Raw genomic sequence first — 19,542 nt, forward strand, 5'->3', positions numbered from 1 at the left:
GAACACCTGCTCTTTCCATGACAGACTGACCAGGTGAATCCAGGTGAAAGCTATGATCCTTGTTTGTGTGCCATTCAGAGCGTGAATGGGCAAGACAAAATATTTAAGTGCCTTTGAACGGGGTATGGTAGTAGGTGCCAGGCGCACCGGTTTGTGTCAAGAACTGCAACGCTGCTGGGTTTTTCACACTCAACAGTTACCCGTGTGTATCAAGACTGGTCCACCACCCAAAGAACATCAAGTCAACTTGACACAACTGTGGGAAGCATTGGAGTCAACATGGGCCAGCATCCCTGTGGAACGCTTTCGACACCTTGCAGAGTCCATGCTTCGACGAGTTGAGGCTGTTCTGAGGGCAAAAGGGGGTGCAACTCAATATTAGGAAGGTGTTCTTAATGTTTTGTACACTCAGTGTACAGTCTCTTCTCAACATTACACTGTACACTTCAGGTCTACTGTTAGTCTGTATCTCTTCTCAACATTACACTCCAGGTCTACTGTTAGTCTGTATCTCTTCTCAACATTACATTTCAGGTATACTGTTAAGCGCTTAGTATTTCATATTTCATATGTATGTTAAATAACCTTATTGAAGTAATCATTGATTCATTATTAGTTCCACATTAGCAGGGTTCAGTCTAGTCCAGAAGAGCCGTTGTTATATTGTTTGTCTCGTGTTCCTCTTTCAGAGCAGCTAGTAAAAGTCCAGTAGTATTTATTATGGAACATTCTCCCACCGAGAAGCTGTTCAACACAATGTTGACTCCACATTGACCATGTTAAAGTGACAATGTGGTCTGAACCTGGAGTTCACAGTTGTTGCTAAAGTAGTGCATCATTTGGCTTCACCACAGCTGTCTGTCAGAGACAGTCAGAGTTCAGTTGGAAGCCCAGGTGGCTCCAGGTAATTGGGAGTCAGAGAGTTCAGTTGGAAGCCCAGGTGGCTCCAGGTAATTGGGAGTCAGAGAGTTCAGTTGGAAGCCCAGGTGGCTCCAGGTAATTGGGAGTCAGAGAGTTCAGTTGGAAGCCCAGGTGGCTCCAGGTAATTGGGAGTCAGAGAGTTCAGTTGGAAGCCCAGGTGGCTCCAGGTAATTGGGAGTCAGAGAGTTCAGTTGGAAGCCCAGGTGGCTCCAGGTAATTGGGAGTCAGAGAGTTCAGTTGGAAGCCCAGGTGGCTCCAGGTAATTGGGAGTCAGAGAGTTCAGTTGGAAGCCCAGGTGGCTCCAGGTAATTGGGAGTCAGAGAGTTCATTTGGAAGCCCAGGTGGCTCCAGGTAATTGGGAGTCAGAGAGTTCAGTTGGAAGCCCAGGTGGCTCCAGGTAATTGGGAGTCAGAGAGTTCAGTTGGAAGCCCAGGTGGCTCCAGGTAATTGGAGTTCTCTTTAACAATTGTATTTCCAAATAGAGGAAGAAAAGTGAAGGCACTGTGGTGTAAAGACTTAGGCTACGTCTGAAATGACACCCTATACCCTATATAGAGATGATATTATTCCCTAATCAGGGAATAGGGTGCCATTTTGGAGACTGACAGTAATATCTAGGTATCTGGTCTGCCATTGTTGTGGCAGATGGGTGTGTCTACAGTAAATCTGTGTTTGTTTTCCAGAAGTTCATGGTCTTTGGGGTTGTGCATTGTTTCTACAGATCTTCTCTGCATGTAAAAACAGAGGTTTTGTCCAAGAAGATTTTGTTTCACTGGCCACTGAAAGACAAGAAAAAAAAAGGTATTTAGTTACATATGCTTGTATCTTGTTATTTAGTTATTAAGATTCCTTGTTCATAGACATTAAGCTGGTATGCCATTATATACATCATCAAGTCCTTGAAATTGGGGTAATTCCAAATAATTGATATTCAATGAAAGACCAACAATTTAGCTGTACATTGAATTTGCTTAGTGACATGTCACCATCTGTGAGAATAGTTCCCAATGTTTTTAATGAGAGTGTCTGTCTGTCCTGTCTGGGTATCATCTGGGGGAGGGGGGGGGTCTTACCAGGGGCCTCCTCAGTTTGAGCCCTCCTTTTTCTTAGTCCTGTTTCTTGTCTTTCTCTGCTTCCTGTGCCACTCCAGCCAACACCAAGGCTGCTGCTTCCTGTGCCACTCCAGCCAACACCAAGGCTGCTGCTTGCTGTGCCACCTCAGACACAACCACTGGAACACCTGGAAACAACACACACAGGAAATCAACGCCTGGCAGTCGTGTGTGAAGTTAACGTGTGACATTCCAACATGAAGGGTCTACGTGTCATTGAACTATTACCATAGAACAACGAAGTAACAGAGAGCTTAGAGTACACCTCTCTCTGTTACCAGAACATCTTGTTCAGCAGAGCCGGCTTGGTGAATAGTAACAGTGAAGGCTGACAGAGCAGAGAGCGCAGAGTCAACCTCTCTCTGTTACCAGAACATCTTGTTCAGCAGAGCTGGCTGACGCCAAAGTGTTTCTTAAACATACATGTATGCATGTCGGCTATAGGGTGTGGGACCAGCCCTGCAAACAGCATGCACCACAGAGACAGAGAGATTTAAGCAACTCCTGACAGTTGCATGTGCAACTGAAGGGGTGGGTCTCTCTCTTCCTCTCTCTCTCTCTGCCTAAAAAGGACAGTATGTTCTTTCTGTGTTTGTAGAGTGGAGGGGCATACAGACTGACTAGGAATCACTAGAGCTCTCTACTGCTCACTCTGCATGTCTGGTTTAATACTGACAGTTATCCAGATATTCTATTTGTAATGTCATTGACCACCATTTACATCCAACAATCAACCCTTTATATAAAACGTGTAACTTTGGGACACTTTTCCCCGTCTGCCATGTTTTGGTATGTGTTAACTATACAGTTACCCATAACCACAGGAATTGCATGTATGCCTACACACAGTGGGCTGTATAGTAGCATTGTTTTTCCTGGTAGTGAACATAAGGCAACAAAACTTTGGCCTCATAAAATGTTTCCTGGGCAGCACTACATAGACCGGGTTACCTATAGCTAAACATTGCCCTGAAACAGAGCACGGCTTTCCTCAGTGACTCGGGGGGAAATCTCTACATCTCAAAACAGACATGCTGGAGTTATTTTCACCCTCATTTAAACACTGGAAAGAATAGATTTAACTATCTGCTCTACTAAAAGAAAGAGGGCTGATTCATGCTACAACTGTGATTGTGAAGATTCTGTTGTGATTGTGAAGATTCTATTGTGATTGTGAAGATTCTATTGTGAAGATTCTATTGTGATTGTGAAAATTCTATTGTGATTGTGAAGATTCTATTGTGACTGTAGAGATTTATGGTGGGGGTCTGACATGCTTTGGCCAGAACAGCGAGGGAATAACCTAATCTCAACTATTCCATGACAAGGGGCCGTGAGTAAACCTAAATGATCTAACTAAAATATACTGAAGGCTACTACGAGTCACTGAAGACAATAGACTCAATTCTCCTCTGCTCTCCCAACGGCCACGTCAAAATGTACAGTTCACTTGACAAACATTTGCATCAGAACTGAGGAGTGGGGAGTGAGGACATTAATATGTCTTATGTAATCCCAGGCAACAGTGCAGAAGTCTTATCTGGGTAATTCACAGAGCACAATGAGAGAGACAGAGGGGGAGAAAGAGAGAGGGGGGAGAGAAAGAGAGAGAGACAGAGCTGCATTTCATGACAAAATGTCAAAAATATAAAACAATTAGAGAGTGTCATTTCCCCAAATTTGAAACCGTCTTTCAAGGTTTCAAAGACCTCTCTGATGAGAATAGGCTTCCCGTCCTGTTGGGGGAGGACGCAGAGAGCTGTGGGTTGGCAGCGCACTACATTGCTGCCTGCCAGAAGATGAGGGACAGTGTCTGACAGACCAACCAACCTGCACATGTCCTCTATATTGTTATTGTTCAATGGTTATTTTGACCCTTGGTTATTGTTGTTACTGTTGTCCTGTTGACAATATTGATTATTATTATTTTAATTATGTTAATAGTGTAAATATCCAAAGTAAGCTTTGGCAATATGTACATTGTTACGTCATGCCAATAAAGCAAATAGAGAGAGAGAGAGAGAGAGAGAGAGAGAGAGAGAGAGAGAGAGAGAGAGAGAGAGAGAGAGAGAGAGAGAGAGAGAGAGAGAGAGAGAGAGAGAGAGAGAGAGAGAGAGAGAGAGAGAGAGAGAGAGAGAGAGAGAGAGAGAGAGAGAGAGAGAGAGAGAGAGAGAGAGAGAGAGAGAGAGAGAGAGAGAGAGAGAGAGAGAGAGAGAGAGAGAGAGAGAGAGAGAGAGAGTGTGTGACTGGGGCTATTGTGTTGGTCAGGGCCTTAGGAAGAAGTGACACACTAGAACAGCCTTTTGTCCTTCTGTAGAGGCACTGTCTTACAGAGACTACTGCATGATGTCTTACAGAGACTGCTGCATGATGTCTTATACTGCATGATGTCTTAAAGGCAGCATTATCTGTCCTGATACTCTGTTAACAGGAAAACAACATCCATCCTGTTTATCCCTGCACTGGACCAACCAACAGAGACGTTTATATTGAAGTCTACATTAGAAGGTCTGTATTAAACATGATTTATTAAAGGATTAGTTGAATGGTTCAGTAGTTATCTGTGGAGGTTTGGGGTAAGGACTAGCTTTGAGGAGTTAGTGTGTTGGATACCTCCTCCTAGTAAGTGATTGTGTCGGATAGCTCTTGGTAACCAGTCGGTTAATGAGGCTGTGGAGACCTTGGGGGGGTATGCTATGCTTGTGAAAATACCTTTACCTATCTATAGACCCCACACCGTACAACAGTCTGAATATAAAAAGAGATTTGGTGTTCTACCTCGTTTTACAACTCTGTGGGTGAGTAAATATGCGTTGGTCAATCGGTCTCCTCTGATAAGGACCATTCAATAGTACCTTCTCCCTCTCAGCTTGTCTGCACTTACATTTGTACATTTTAGTAATTTAGCAGACGCTCTTATCCAGAGCAACTTACAATTAGTGAGTGCATACATTTTTCATACTGGCCCCCACTTGCTCACTATCTCTCCCCACATCGCCTCACATTTCATGCATGTTTGCAGAGATGTCTTCCCAGCTATTTGTGCCTGTGGCAGGGGAGGACCAACCATATTCTAGATGAGCCGGATCTGGCTGACTCACACCTTATTGACATCAGGAAAGACAGGTGTTTTAGGTAACATGTCAAATTAGTGAATCTATGAGCTGGAAGAACAATCATAACCTCCCTGGGGCTAATCAGGACTGTAAATGGCAGCCATTGCTCTGTGTAACTCTATTATCAATCCTGCACAACCAGTTAGTGTTGTGTGTTCTGAGATCAGATGTTAGCCCACCACATTATCAAACCTGCACAACCAGTTAGTGCTGTGTGTCCTGAGGTCAGATGTTACCCCCACCACATCACAATGCAACGATCTGGGATATTCAGGATAGTAAGACAGGGTTGACGTTTGATGACATTTGATGATGGTTTAAATAGGTAGAGTGATTGTGTCAGTGAGGATGAAGCGTTATAGGAGTACATACCATCAATCTCTGGGATTGAGATAGCTGGAGCAGGGGCAGCCACGGGTGCAGGAGCAGGGGCGGCTGGTGTTAGCTCTGGGGTAGGGGCTGGGGCGACCACGGGAGCAGGAGCAGGGGCGGCTGGTGTTAGCTCTGGGGTAGGGGCTGGGGCGACCACGGGAGCAGGAGCAGGGGCGGCTGGTGTTAGCTCTGGGGTAGGGGCTGGGGCGGCTGGTGTTAGCTCTGGGGTAGGGGCTGGGGCGACCACGGGAGCAGGAGCAGGGGCGGCTGGTGTTAGCTCTGGGGTAGGGGGCTGGGGCGACCACGGGAGCAGGAGCAGGGGCGGCTGGTGTTAGCTCTGGGGTAGGGGCTGGGGCGGCTGGTGTTAGCTCTGGGGTAGGGGCTGGGGCGACCCACGGGAGCAGGAGCAGGGGCGGCTGGTGTTAGCTCTGGGGTAGGGGCTGGGGCGGCTGGTGTTAGCTCTGGGGTAGGGGCTGGGGCGACCACGGGAGCAGGAGCAGGGGCGGCTGGTGTTAGCTCTGGGGTAGGGGCTGGGGCGTTCGAGGGAGCAGGGGCAGGTGTCTCTACTGCAGGCTCTGGGGCTGGAGCTGCCACCTCACCTGGGGCCTCTACTGGTCCTGGGGCCTCTACTGGTCCTGGGGCCTCTACTGGTCCTGGGGCCACTACTGGTCCTGGGGCCTCTACTGGTCCTGGGGCCTCTACAGGTTCATTGGCAGCGGCTGCTACAGGGTCCTCCACAGCCACAGGGGTGGCTACTGGCTCTGCTTCAGGCTCAGCCGCAACAACAAGGTCAGTTATGGGGCCACTGGGAGCAGGGGCCTCCACAGCAGGGGCCCCCTCAGGGACAGCGGCCACAGGGGCTGGGGCTTCTTTGGTCTCCTCTATTGGGGCTGGAGCTGGGGTCTCCTCTACCACACTGGGAGCTGGCTCTGGGACAGTTTCAGCCACCATAGGGGCAGCTACCTCGACTGGGGCAACAACCTCAATGGGGGCAGCTACCTCGACTGGGGCAACAACCTCAATGGGGGCAGCTATCTCGACTGGGGCAACAACCTCAATGGGGGCAGCTACCTCGACTGGGGCAACAACCTCAATGGGGGCAGCTACCTCGACTGGGGCAACAACCTCAATGGGGGCAGCTATCTCGACTGGGGCAACAACCTCAATGGGGGAAGCTATCTCGACTGGGGCAACAACCTCAATGGGGGAAGCTATCTCGACTGGGGCAACAACCTCAATGGGGGAAGCTATCTCGACTGGGGCAGCAGCTTCCACAACAGGGGCCTCCTCAGACACCACTGTCTTAGCAGGAGCCTCTGCCACAGGAGTAGCCTCAACTACGACAGGCTCAACAGGGGTCACCACCTCCACCGGGGCCACAGCCTCTACCGGGGCCACAGCCTCTGAAGGGACCTCTGCTTCCACGGCTGCAGCCTCAGCAGGGGCTTCAGGGGGAACCTCTGGCTCGGCTGCAGCCAGCACCACCAGGAGCTGGTCCTCCTCCCATCCAGACCCCATGGTCTCCAGGGCCTCTGAGGCCATGATGACGGGTTCCTCAGAGTCATCACAGCCCCCTGACAGGAAGTCATCTGGCAGGGCACTCTGGACAGGAAGCTGCATCTGGTCAGCGATGGTCTCTGTGTCCTCCGAGATGTGACCATTCCTTACAACTGGAATAAACACAGAAAGACATAAGGTTAATGAGAGAAATTTATTTCTAGGTTTAACCTGACATCTGGAACCAGATCCACTTGTAACATTCCTGATAAAAGATATTTGCACAGCACTTTTCCCACTTTACTGAATTGCAAACATTGTTAACTAAGTTGAACTAATGAGGGATCTGATAGGTTGAATACCTGAAATTCAAGCCCTCATGACTGATCAGCATTGACGCTGGTGTGTCTGTGTTGTCATGAACCAATCTGGTTAACCATCTTCAGATACATGCAGCACTCTGCCATAGTAACACCTAAAACATTCCATAGCAACTCCTGCTAACCCAATCCATGATCTACTGCCACGGCCAACTAAAGAAAATATCATGCAACTGCCAGAGACAAGAAGTTAAAGCTCATTAAGGAGACACAAGGTTAACATGGTTAGTATTTATCTGAAACGTGGTTCGTATTTATCTGAAACGTGGTTTGTAATTATCTGAATTGTGGTTTGTATTTATCTGAAACGTGGTTCGTAATTATCTGAAACGTGGTTCGTATTTATCTGAAACGTGGTTCGTAATTATCTGAAACGTGGTTCGTAATTATCTGAAACGTGGTTCGTATTTTTCTGAAACAATCTATAGCACAGTATATGGGCATCAATCTCAATTTTAACATCAATCTCAATTTTAACATCAATCTCAATTTTAACATCATGGGAGGTGGGGGGGGGGGGGTGTAAGCTATTCACCAAGGACCTGAAGTAATAATGCCCATAGTATTCACCAAGGACCTGAAGTAATAATGCCCATAGTATTCACCAAGGACCTGAAGTAATAATGCCCATAGTATTCACAAAGGACCTGAAGTAATAATGCCCATAGTATTCACCAAGGACCTGAAGTAATAATGCCCATAGTATTCCATACAGGGTAATAGAACTGCACATGCTGCTGATCTAGTGGAACATTCCATCTAAATCTATTACATGCTGAGACTGAACCACAACAGTACTGTCAGTCACAAAAGCTCCTTTATATTAGTCAATTAACTACAGGTTTCCACATGGAAAACGTGCTGTAGATGTAATGGATTCAAATACAGATTGCTGCATTCAAACAAATCAATCTACAGAACATATAACATCATTGATCGTTTAATGAATGTATCACACTCCATCAATATAATTGAGGTTTGCAGATGAACGGTTCACTATGTGTGCCGCTGCAGCAGATGCCAGAGTTCAGAAATGTCAAATGTACCATTTGCTGTCAAAGGTGACACTCACTCTTCAGGTACCTGTGATGTTAATCAACCCATGTGCTGTGAACAGTGGAGCCGTTTTCACTTTGTATTCAAATACTTTGGTTGTTGGAGTCATCCTGAAGTATTTAACTGCTGTTGAAAATATGACTGAACAGAAGTGGCCCTTGGTAAGAGTCTCAGTTGGTTTGACTCAGCAGTGAGAGAAAACAAAATCAGACTGGAGGGTTTCTAGGACATGCAGAACGTTACAGATGAAAAGCTCATCCTCCATTTCCGGGGCTGAAAAACGTGATATATTGAAAGCAACCTTTGGTTTTCTCTGAGCCCTGAGGACTAGGTTCACCTTCCGCCCCTCGGTATGAAACTGGATGGGGAAGTGTATATGAATGATACAGACTAGATGGGGACATATCCATCCAGGGGCAGGCTGCTAGACACCTGGGAAACACACAACAGATAGTCTGTTAGCCTGGTCCCAGATCTGTTTGTGTTGAATAGCCCACTTCTAGGATGTTTCAAAATACAACGATTTACCATAGAGTTGGAACCAGTCTGTCTGCAAAACAGTTCAGGAAATCTGTTTCTTAGACTGATCACACCATTCCTATTATTTAATCCATGTCACTGTTAACTCCTCTGATGTAAACAGAGCATTGTTTCATGCATGACATAAACCAAATGATCAAATTAGACGCTCCCGCTTCCCGGTTTGGTATGACTGTCGTAGCCCCTAAAGACCAGGGAGCAATGACTGGAAAGGAATGTGATGGGTTAGCACAAAATAGGAACTAACCAGGCCAATAGGAACTAACCAGGCCAATGGGAACTAACCAGGCCAATGGGAACTAACCAGGCCAATGGGAACTAACCAGGCCAATGGGAACTAACCAGGCCAATGGAAGACAAGCAAACAGAGAGAGAGATTTGTAGGTCTACAAAGTCTCTCAACAGTAAGTTATGGGGTGCTGTGATGAGGAGTTACGAGGTGATGTGATGAGGAGTTATGGGGTGATGTGATGAGGAGTTATGGGGTGATGTGATGAGGAGTTATGGGGTGATGTGATGAGGAGTTATGGGGTGATGTGATGAGGAGTTATGGGGTGATGTGCTGAGGAGTTATGGGGTGATGTGCTGAGGAGTTATGGGGTGATGTAATGAGGAGTTATGGTGAAGTGATGAGGAGTTATGGTGAAGTGATGAGGAGTTATGGTGAAGTGATGAGGAGTTATGGGGTGATGAGGAGTTATGGGGTGATGTGATGAGGAGTTATGGGGTGATGTGATGAGCAGTTATGGGGTGATGAGGAGTTATGGGGTGATGAGGAGTTATGGGGTGATGTGATGAGGAGTTATGGGGTGATGTGCTGAGGAGTTATGGGGTGATGTGCTGAGGAGTTATGGGGTGATGTAATGAGGAGTAATGGGGTGATGAGGAGTTATGGGGTGCTGTGATGAGGAGTTATGGGGTGATGTGCTGAGGAGTTATGGGGTGATGTAATGAGGAGTTATGGGGTGATGAGGAGTTATGGGGTGATGAGGAGTTATGGGGTGCTGTGATGAGGAGTTATGGTGAAGTGATGATTCATTTTGTTGTAGCTCTACAGGAAGCCTGTTATGTAATAGTATGTATTATGAGGAGAAAAACAGAGCTGCCAAAATGCTGTGTTGGTTGGTTTAACTTCAGGGGGGAGGGGTCATTGGTGCACACCTGGGTGATATTACACTCCTCTCTCACCTTGCTATCGTATCGATATCACGTGGCCTTGCTAGCAACTCCAGGGCTGAATATTACACTTACAGTTGTACAGCCAGCTAGAGCTCAGGGATAGGACAGCTGTTGTCTGTAGCTGGCTGGCTGGTGGGACAGAGACAGACAGAGACAGACAGAGATAGAGCCCCTCTTGGCATGGATCACTTGTGTGTCAACATGATTCCCATCCAAAGATGACAGAGATCCCAGTCAAAACAGCTAGTGAGGCCCTGGACAGAGGGAGCTGGGGGATGGGACCCAGTGGGACCACTGTGGTATTGGCTGGTATACAGCTGGTGAGACAGCGCTGTTAGATGGGACAGATCACTACCACGCAGTGCCACATGTACAGAGTAGTAGCATGGTACAATAAGACATGTCAGAGGTGACGTCAGCCTCTGGGACCAAGACAGAGAATCTCCAGGTGACCTGGCTGGCTAGCCGGATGGCACTACAACAACACCCTGAAACAGACAGACACAGACACACTGCTAGAGATGGCACTACAACAACACCCTGAAACAGACAGACACACTGCTAGAGATGGCACTACAACAACACCCTGAAACAGACAGACACACTGCTAGAGATGGCACTACAACAACACCCTGAAACAGACAGACACACTGCTAGAGATGGCACTACAACAACACCCTGAAACAGACAGACACACTGCTAGAGATGGCACTACAACAACACCCTGAAACAGACAGACACTGCTAGAGATGGCACTACAACAACACCCTGAGCTGGTAATCTAGTCACTACAGTGCACTACGTTTGGCCAGAGCTGGTAATCTAGTCACTACAGTGCACTACGTTTGGCCAGAGCTGGTAATCTAGTCACTACAGTGCACTACGTTTGGCCAGAGCTGGTAATCTAGTCACTACAGTGCACTACGTTTGGCCAGAGCTGGTAATCTAGTCACTACAGTGCACTACGTTTGGCCAGAGCTGGTAATCTAGTCACTACAGTGCACTACGTTTGGCCAGACCATTTTGGTGTAGTGTGAAAGCAAGGTACCACATACTGTATACCTTCAGGTCAGTAACTCATACACAGAGAGGGTCATTTAGTATTTAACATTAGATTTCCATCTAACAACATGTATAAAGACATACTGATGGTCAGGCTGCAACAACATGTATAAAGACATACTGATGGTCAGGCTGCAACAACATGTATAAAGACATACTGATGGTCAGGCTGTAACATGTATAAAGATATACTGATGGTCAGGCTACAACAACATGTATAAAGACATACTGATGGTCAGGCTTAACATGTATAAAGACATACTGATGGTCAGGCTGTAACATGTATAAAGATATACTGATGGTCAGGCTGCAACAACATGTATAAAGACATACTGATGGTCAGGCTGTAACATGTATAAAGACATACTGATGGTCAGGCTGTAACATGTATAAAGATATACTGATGGTCAGGCTGTAACATGTATAAAGATATACTGATGGTCAGGCTGTAACATGTATAAAGACATACTGATGGTCAGGCTGTAACATGTATAAAGATATACTGATGGTCAGGCTACAACAACATGTATAAAGACATACTGATGGTCAGGCTTAACATGTATAAAGACATACTGATGGTCAGGCTGTAACATGTATAAAGATACAGTGGGGGAAAAAAGTATTTAGTCAGCCACCAATTGCGCAAGTTCTCCCACTTAAAAAGATGAGAGAGGCCTGTAATTTTCATCATAGGTACACGTCAACTATGACAGAAAAAATGAGGAAAAAAAATCCAGAAAATCACATTGTAGGATTTTTAATGAATTTATTTGCAAATTATGGTGGAAAATAAGTATTTGGTCAATAACAAAAGTTTCTCAATACTTTGTTATATACCCTTTGTTGGCAATGACACAGGTCAAACGTTTTCTGTAAGTCTTCACAAGGTTTTCACACACTGTTGCTGGTATTTTGGCCCATTCCTCATGCAGATCTCCTCTAGAGCAGTGATGTTTTGGGGCTGTCGCTGGGCAACACGGACTTTCAACTCCCTCCAAAGATTTTCTATGGGGTTGAGATCTGGAGACTGGCTAGGCCACTCCAGGACCTTGAAATGCTTCTTACGAAGCCACTCCTTCGTTGCCCGGGCGGTGTGTTTGGGATCATTGTCATGCTGAAAGACCCAGCCACGTTTCATCTTCAATGCCCTTGCTGATGGAAGGAGGTTTTCACTCAAAATCTCACGATACATGGCCCCATTCATTCTTTCCTTTACACGGATCAGTCGTCCTGGTCCCTTTGCAGAAAAACAGCCCCAAAGCATGATGTTTCCACCCCCATGCTTCACAGTAGGTATGGTGTTCTTTGGATGCAACTCAGCATTCTTTGTCCTCCAAACACGACGAGTTGAGTTTTTACCAAAAATATATATTTTGGTTTCATCTGACCATATGACATTCTCCCAATCCTCTTCTGGATCATCCAAATGCACTCTAGCAAACTTCAGACGGGCCTGGACATGTACTGGCTTAAGCAGGGGGACACGTCTGGCACTGCAGGATTTGAGTCCCTGGCGGCGTAGTGTGTTACTGATGGTAGGCTTTGTTACTTTGGTCCCAGCTCTCTGCAGGTCATTCACTAAGTCCCCCCGTGTGGTTCTGGGATTTTTGCTCACCGTTTTTGTGATCATTTTGACCCCACGGGGTGAGATCTTGCGTGGAGCCCCAGATCGAGGGAGATTATCAGTGGTCTTGTATGTCTTCCATTTCCTAACAATTGCTCCCACAGTTGATTTCTTCAAACCAAGCTGCTTACCTATTGCAGATTCAGTCTTCCCAGCCTGGTGCAGGTCTACAATTTTGTTTCTGGTGTCCTTTGACAGCTCTTTGGTCTTGGCCATAGTGGAGTTTGGAGTGTGACTGTTTGAGGTTGTGGACAGGTGTCTTTTATACTGATAACGAGTGGAGGAAAGAGGAGCCTCTTAAAGAAGAAGTTACAGGTCTGTGAGAGCCAGAAATCTTGCTTGTTTGTAGGTGACCAAATACTTATTTTCCACCATAATTTGCAAATAAATTCATTAAAAATCCTACAATGTGATTTTCTGGATTTTTTTTCTTCTCAATTTGTCTGTCATAGTTGACGTGTACCTATGATGAAAATTACAGGCCTCTCTCATCTTTTTAAGTGGGAGAACTTGCACAATTGGTGGCTGACTAAATACTTTTTTCCCCCACTGTATACTGATGGTCAGGCTGTAACATGTATAAAGACATACTGATGGTCAGGCTGTAACATGTATAAAGACATACTGATGGTCAGGCTGTAACATGTATAAAGATATACTGATGGTCAGGCTACAACAACATGTATAAAGACATACTGATGGTCAGGCTTAACATGTATAAAGACATACTGATGGTCAGGCTGTAACATGTATAAAGATATACTGATGGTCAGGCTGCAACAACATGTATAAAGACATACTGATGGTCAGGCTACAACAACATGTATAAAGATATACTGATGGTCAGGCTACAACAACATGTATAAAGACATACTGATGGTCAGGCTGTAACATGTATAAAGATATACTGATGGTCAGGCTGTAACATGTATAAAGACATACTGATGGTCAGGCTGTAACATGTATAAAGATATACTGATGGTCAGGCTACAACAACATGTATAAAGACATACTGATGGTCAGGCTTAACATGTATAAAGACATACTGATGGTCAGGCTGTAACATGTATAAAGATATACTGATGGTCAGGCTGCAACAACATGTATAAAGACATACTGATGGTCAGGCTACAACAACATGTATAAAGATATACTGATGGTCAGGCTACAACAACATGTATAAAGACATACTGATGGTCAGGCTGCAACAACATGTATAAAGACATACTGATGGTCAGGCTGCAACATGTATAAAGACATACTGATGGTCAGGCTGCAACAACATGTATAAAGACATACTGATGGTCAGGCTGCAACAACAGGGCAGTGAGTACACAGTGTGAGTGTATGTTAAATGATGACATAATGCCCTCAGCTGTGCCTGTCCCTGGAGTGTGGAAGCCATGTGGCAGGACCAGAGCCAGGCAGGCCCCATGAATGGACAATATGGCCCCTGTGTCAGCCAGGCCTCTCTGTGGGTAGCAGGGTTTCCAGGTTGTGACAAAAAGCAAAAGCAAAAAGAAAAGCTATAAATCAAACTGTTTCTGGTCGGGAGAAAAAATATATATAAATCCTTCATAAGAGTTTCAGGTTTGGGGAAGCGTACAATTTAGTTAGGGGTGGTATGTAGTATGGCTCTGGGGGGAGTTAGGGGTAGTATGTAGTATGTCTCTGGGGGAGTTAGGGGTGGTATGTAGTATGGCTCTGGGGGAGTTAGGGGTGGTATGTAGTATGGCTCTGGGGGAAGTTAGGGTGGTATGTAGTATGGCTCTGGGGGAGTTAGGGGTGGTATGTAGTATGGCTCTGGGGGAGTTAGGGGTGGTATGTAGTATGGCTCTGGGGGAGTTAGGGGTGGTATGTAGTATGGCTCTGGGGGAGTTAGGGGTGGTATATAGTATGGCTCTGGGGGAGTTAGGGGTGGTATGTAGTATGGCTCTGGGGGGAGTTAGGGGTGGTATGTAGTATGGCTCTGGGGGAGTTAGGGGTGGTATGTAGTATGGCTCTGGGGGAAGTTAGGGGTGGTATGTAGTATGGCTCTGGGGGAGTTAGGGGTGGTATGTAGTATGGCTCTGGGGGAGTTAGGGGTGGTATGTAGTATGGCTCTGGGGGAGTTAGGGGTGGTATGTAGTATGGCTCTGGGGGAGTTAGGGGTGGTATGTAGTATGGCTCTGGGGGAGTTAGGGGTGGTATATAGTATGGCTCTGGGGGAGTTAGGGGTGGTATGTAGTATGGCTCTGGGGGAGTTAGGGGTGGTATGTAGTATGTCTCTGGGGGAGTTAGGGGTGGTATGTAGTATGGCTCTGGGGGGAGTTAGGGGTGGTATGTAGTATGGCTCTGGGGGAGTTAGGGGTGGTATGTAGTATGGCTCTGGGGGAGTTAGGGGTGGAATAGCTCTGGGGGAGTTAGGGGTGGTATGTAGTATGGCTCTGGGGGGGTTAGGGGTGGAATAGCTCTGGGGGGAGTTAGGGGTGGTATGTAGTATGGCTCTGGGGGAGTTAGGGGTGGTATGTAGTATGGTTCTGGAGGGAGTTAGGGGTGGTATGGCTCTGGGGGGAGTTAGGGGTGGTATGTAGTATGGCTCTGGGGGGAGTTAGGGGTGGTATGTAGTATGGTTCTGGAGGGAGTTAGGGGTGGTATGGCTCTGGGGGGAGTTAGGGGTGGTATGTAGTATGGCTCTGGGGGAGTTAGGGGTGGTATGTAGTATGGTTCTGGAGGGAGTTAGGGGTGGTATGGCTCTGGGGGAGTTAGGGGTGGTATGTAGTATGGCTCTGGGGGAGTTAGGGGTGGTATGTAGTATGGTTCTGGAGGGAGTTAGGGGTGGTATGTAGTATGGTTCTGGAGGGAGTTAGGGGTGGTATGGCTCTGGGGGAGTTAGGGGTGGTATGTAGTATGGTTCTGGGGGAGTTAGGGGTGGTATGTAGTATGGCTCTGGGGGGAGTTAGGGGTGGTATGTAGTATGGCTCTGGGGGAGTTAGGGGTGGTATGTAGTATGGCTCTGGGGGAGTTAGGGGTGGTATGTAGTATGGTTCTGGAGGGAGTTAGGGGTGGTATGTAGTATGGTTCTGGAGGGAGTTAGGGGTGGTATGGCTCTGGGGGAGTTAGGGGTGGTATGTAGTATGGTTCTGGGGGGAGTTAGGGGTGGTATGTAGTATGGCTCTGGGGGGAGTTAGGGGTGGTATGTAGTATGGCTCTGGGGGAGTTAGGGGTGGTATGTAGTATGGCTCTGGGGGGAGTTAGGGGTGGTATGTAGTATGGCTCTGGGGGAGTTAGGGGTGGTATGTAGTATGGTTCTGGAGGGAGTTAGGGGTGGTATGTCTCTGGGGGAGTTAGGGGTGGTATGTCTCTGGGGGAGTTAGGGGTGGTATGTAGTATGGCTCTGGGGGAGTTAGGGGTGGTATGTAGTATGGCTCTGGGGGAGTTAGGGGTGGTATGTAGTATGGCTCTGGGGGAGTTAGGGGTGGTATGTAGTATGGCTCTGGGGGGAGTTAGGGGTGGTATGTAGTATGGCTCTGGGGGGAGTTGGGGGTGGTATGGCTGGCTTTCTAAGAAGCCGTCACCACTCAATTCATTTCAAAGGGGCTTTATTGGCATAGGAAACGTGTTGACATTACAAAAGCAAGTGAAATAAACAATCAACAGAAGTGAGAAGGCAAATATTGCACTAAAAAAGGTTTTAAAAAGATAAAGACGTTTCAAGTGTTATATTATCAGCTATATTTTTTATCAATGTGCAAATAGTTGTAGTATGAATAGTGGGGGAAGATACATAAACAGATAAATATGGGTTGTATTTATAATGGGGTTTGTTCTTCACTGGTTGCCCTTTTCTCATGGCAACAGGTCACAAATCTTGCTGCTGTGACTGCACACTGTGGTATTTCACCCAATAGATATGGGAGTTTATAAATGTTTGTTGTGTTTAACAATTATTTGTGGGTGTGTGTAATCTGTGGGAAATATGTGTCTCTAATATGGTCATACATTTGGCAGGAGGTTAGGAAGTGCAGCTCAGTTTCCACCTCATTTTGTGGGCAGTGTGCACATAGCCTGTCTTTTCTCGATAGCCAGGTCTGCCTACGGCGGCCTTTCTCAATAGCAAGGCTATGCTCACTGAGTCTGTACAGTCAAGGATTTCCTTAATTTTGGGTCAGTCACAGTGGTCAGGTATGCTGCCACTGTGTATTCTCTGTTTAGGGCCAGGTAGCATTCCAATTTGCTCTGTTTATTGGTTGATTCTTTCCAATGTGTCAAGTAATTATATTTTTGTTTTCTTATAATTTGGTTGGGTCTAAATGTGTTTCTGTCCTGGGGCTCTGTGGGCTCTGTATGTGTTTGTGAACAGAGCCCCAGAACCAGCTTGCTTAGGGGACTCTTCTCTAGGTTCATCTCTCTGTAGGTGATGGCTTTGTGGGGGAATGTGTGGGCATCGCTTCCTTTTAGGTGGTTGTAGAATTTAACGGCTCTTTTCTAGATTTTGATCATTAGCGGGTATAGTCCTAATTCTGCTCTGCATGATTTGTTTGGGGTTTGATAACTGATTTAAGTATTTACACAGTACAGGCTAACTAACAGGTTGGGTCAGAACCCTATAGCCTCAGGGATATGGCACAGTACAGGCCATGCCAAAGCAGAATCACAGCTAACTAACAGGTTGGGTCAGAACCCTATAGCCACAGGGATATGGCACAGTACAGGTCATGCCACAGCATAATCACAGCTAACTAACAGGTTGGGTCAGAACCCTATAGCCTCAGGGATATGGCACAGTACAGGCCATGCCACAGCATAATCACAGCTAATTAACAGGTTGGGTCAGAACCCTATAGCCTCAGGGATATGACACAGTACAGGCCATGCCAAAGCAGAATCACAGCTAACTAACAGGTTGGGTCAGAACCCTATAGCCTCAGGGATATGGCACAGTACAGGTCATGCCACAGCATAATCACAGCTAACTAACAGGTTGGGTCAGAACCCTATAGCCTCAGGGATATGGCACAGTACAGGTCATGCCACAGCATAATCACAGCTAACTAACAGGTTGGGTCAGAACCCTATAGCCTAAGGGATATGGCACAGTACAGGTCATGCCACAGCATAATCACAGCTAATTAACAGGTTGGGTCAGAACCCTATAGCCTCAGGGATATGGCACAGTACAGGTCATGCCAAAGCAGAATCACAGCTAACTAACAGGTTGGGTCAGAACCCTATAGCCTCAGGGATATGACACAGTACAGGCCATGCCAAAGCAGAATCACAGCTAACTAACAGGTTGGGTCAGAACCCTATAGCCTCAGGGATATGGCACAGTACAGGTCATGCCACAGCATAATCACAGCTAACTAACAGGTTGGGTCAGAACCCTATAGCCTCAGGGATATGGCACAGTACAGGTCATGCCACAGCATAATCACAGCTAACTAACAGGTTGGGTCAGAACCCTATAGCCTCAGGGATATGGCACAGTACAGGTCATGCCACAGCATAATCACAGCTAATTAACAGGTTGGGTCAGAACCCTATAGCCTCAGGGTGCAGATGTGCTGCCAACAATGCAATGTTTTCAACAGCAGTTTGATCAAAGCTGCATGGGCTCTCTAACTGGCAACATGTTAATGTCCAAGGAACATAATGTACTGTAATATAGACATGAGGATGTGAGCACCTGTGGTCTTCCACTCCATAGGGGGAGAAAGAAGCTGATAGGAAGAGCTGATTGTTTTGTTCTGGTTTTTACATATTTTAACTAATGGAAAGATAAACTACTAATGCATTATCATTGGCTGTGGTTAGTCAAAAGATAAAACTGATCACCAATAACTGAGTAAATGTAACACCAGATAGTGATCATAATAAAGCTTTCTGCTATAATCATAATGTAACACCAGATAGTGATCATATAATAAAGCTTTCTGCTATAATCACAATGTAACACCAGATACTGATCATAATAAAGCTTTCTGCTATAATCCCAATGTAACACCATGGTAAAAAAAAAAAAAAAGACAAAATCAATGCAGGTAACACAACCTTCTGCAGTGTGAGAACTTATTCTAATCGCAACAACAACAAAAAAACTTACTTTGACTAATTTTGCCAAAACTTTAAAGAAGTGTCACTGTCAACTGATCCTGACAAAAATGTACTCACCAAATGTGTCTCCATTGGCCTCCTCGGGTTTTGTCCCCGGTCTCTTCTCCTGATCGACAGTCTGTGTGCTGGACGAAGAACACCCCATGGTGAAGAAGAGAGGAGAGATGAAGAGATGGATGAAAATAAAAGATGGAAAGAAGATTGACACTAAAAGCGAATGGTCGATGCTCTGTCAACTCAGACAGCGACTGGCTGGGTAAAACATGAACAGAACAGCAAGGTGGTTGTCTATGAGGAGTAACTGGAGACCATTATTTCCTGTTGTCTGTCTGCCCTGTCTGTTTATGCATGGCCAGTCGCCCTCATGCCCTGGACAACGGACTGTTGTGCTCTGCACACTAACCACACGTAAGGCACTGTCTGGATAAAATGAAGACCCTCAACTGTGCTCTCTCTCTTTACATTGGGGAAGTAGTTTAAACAAGAGCATGTTGATCAACCCCGCCCCCTACCCTCTCCTTCAGAAGAGCCCATTCTCTGAAAAATCCACCTGGTGGCTCTTATGTACTGGTGAGTTCTCTTTCCCC

General features: G+C 46.2%; 1 protein-coding gene and 1 long non-coding RNA gene across 2 annotated transcripts; one reads left to right on the top strand and one right to left on the bottom strand.

The window, feature by feature from the left end:
* Window positions 1-1,608: 1,608 nt before the first annotated feature.
* Window positions 1,609-19,415, bottom strand: LOC121585957 (neurofilament heavy polypeptide-like). The gene is made up of 4 exons (XM_045226115.1): window positions 19,013-19,415; window positions 6,121-7,191; window positions 1,995-2,161; window positions 1,609-1,700 (listed from the first exon to the last, which is right to left on the bottom strand). The coding sequence occupies exons 1-3, from the start codon at window positions 19,098-19,100 to the stop codon at window positions 2,028-2,030; spliced, it is 1,293 nt and encodes a 430-aa protein (XP_045082050.1). The 5' UTR covers window positions 19,101-19,415; the 3' UTR covers window positions 1,609-1,700; window positions 1,995-2,027.
* Window positions 1,633-2,796, top strand: LOC121585959. The gene is made up of 2 exons (XR_006003903.2): window positions 1,633-1,722; window positions 2,072-2,796. It is a non-coding gene; the product is annotated as an uncharacterized LOC121585959 (long non-coding RNA).
* Window positions 19,416-19,542: the final 127 nt, after the last annotated feature.

Source organism: Coregonus clupeaformis, chromosome 17, assembly GCF_020615455.1.
Source record: "Coregonus clupeaformis isolate EN_2021a chromosome 17, ASM2061545v1, whole genome shotgun sequence".
Lineage (NCBI taxonomy): Eukaryota > Metazoa > Chordata > Actinopteri > Salmoniformes > Salmonidae > Coregonus > Coregonus clupeaformis.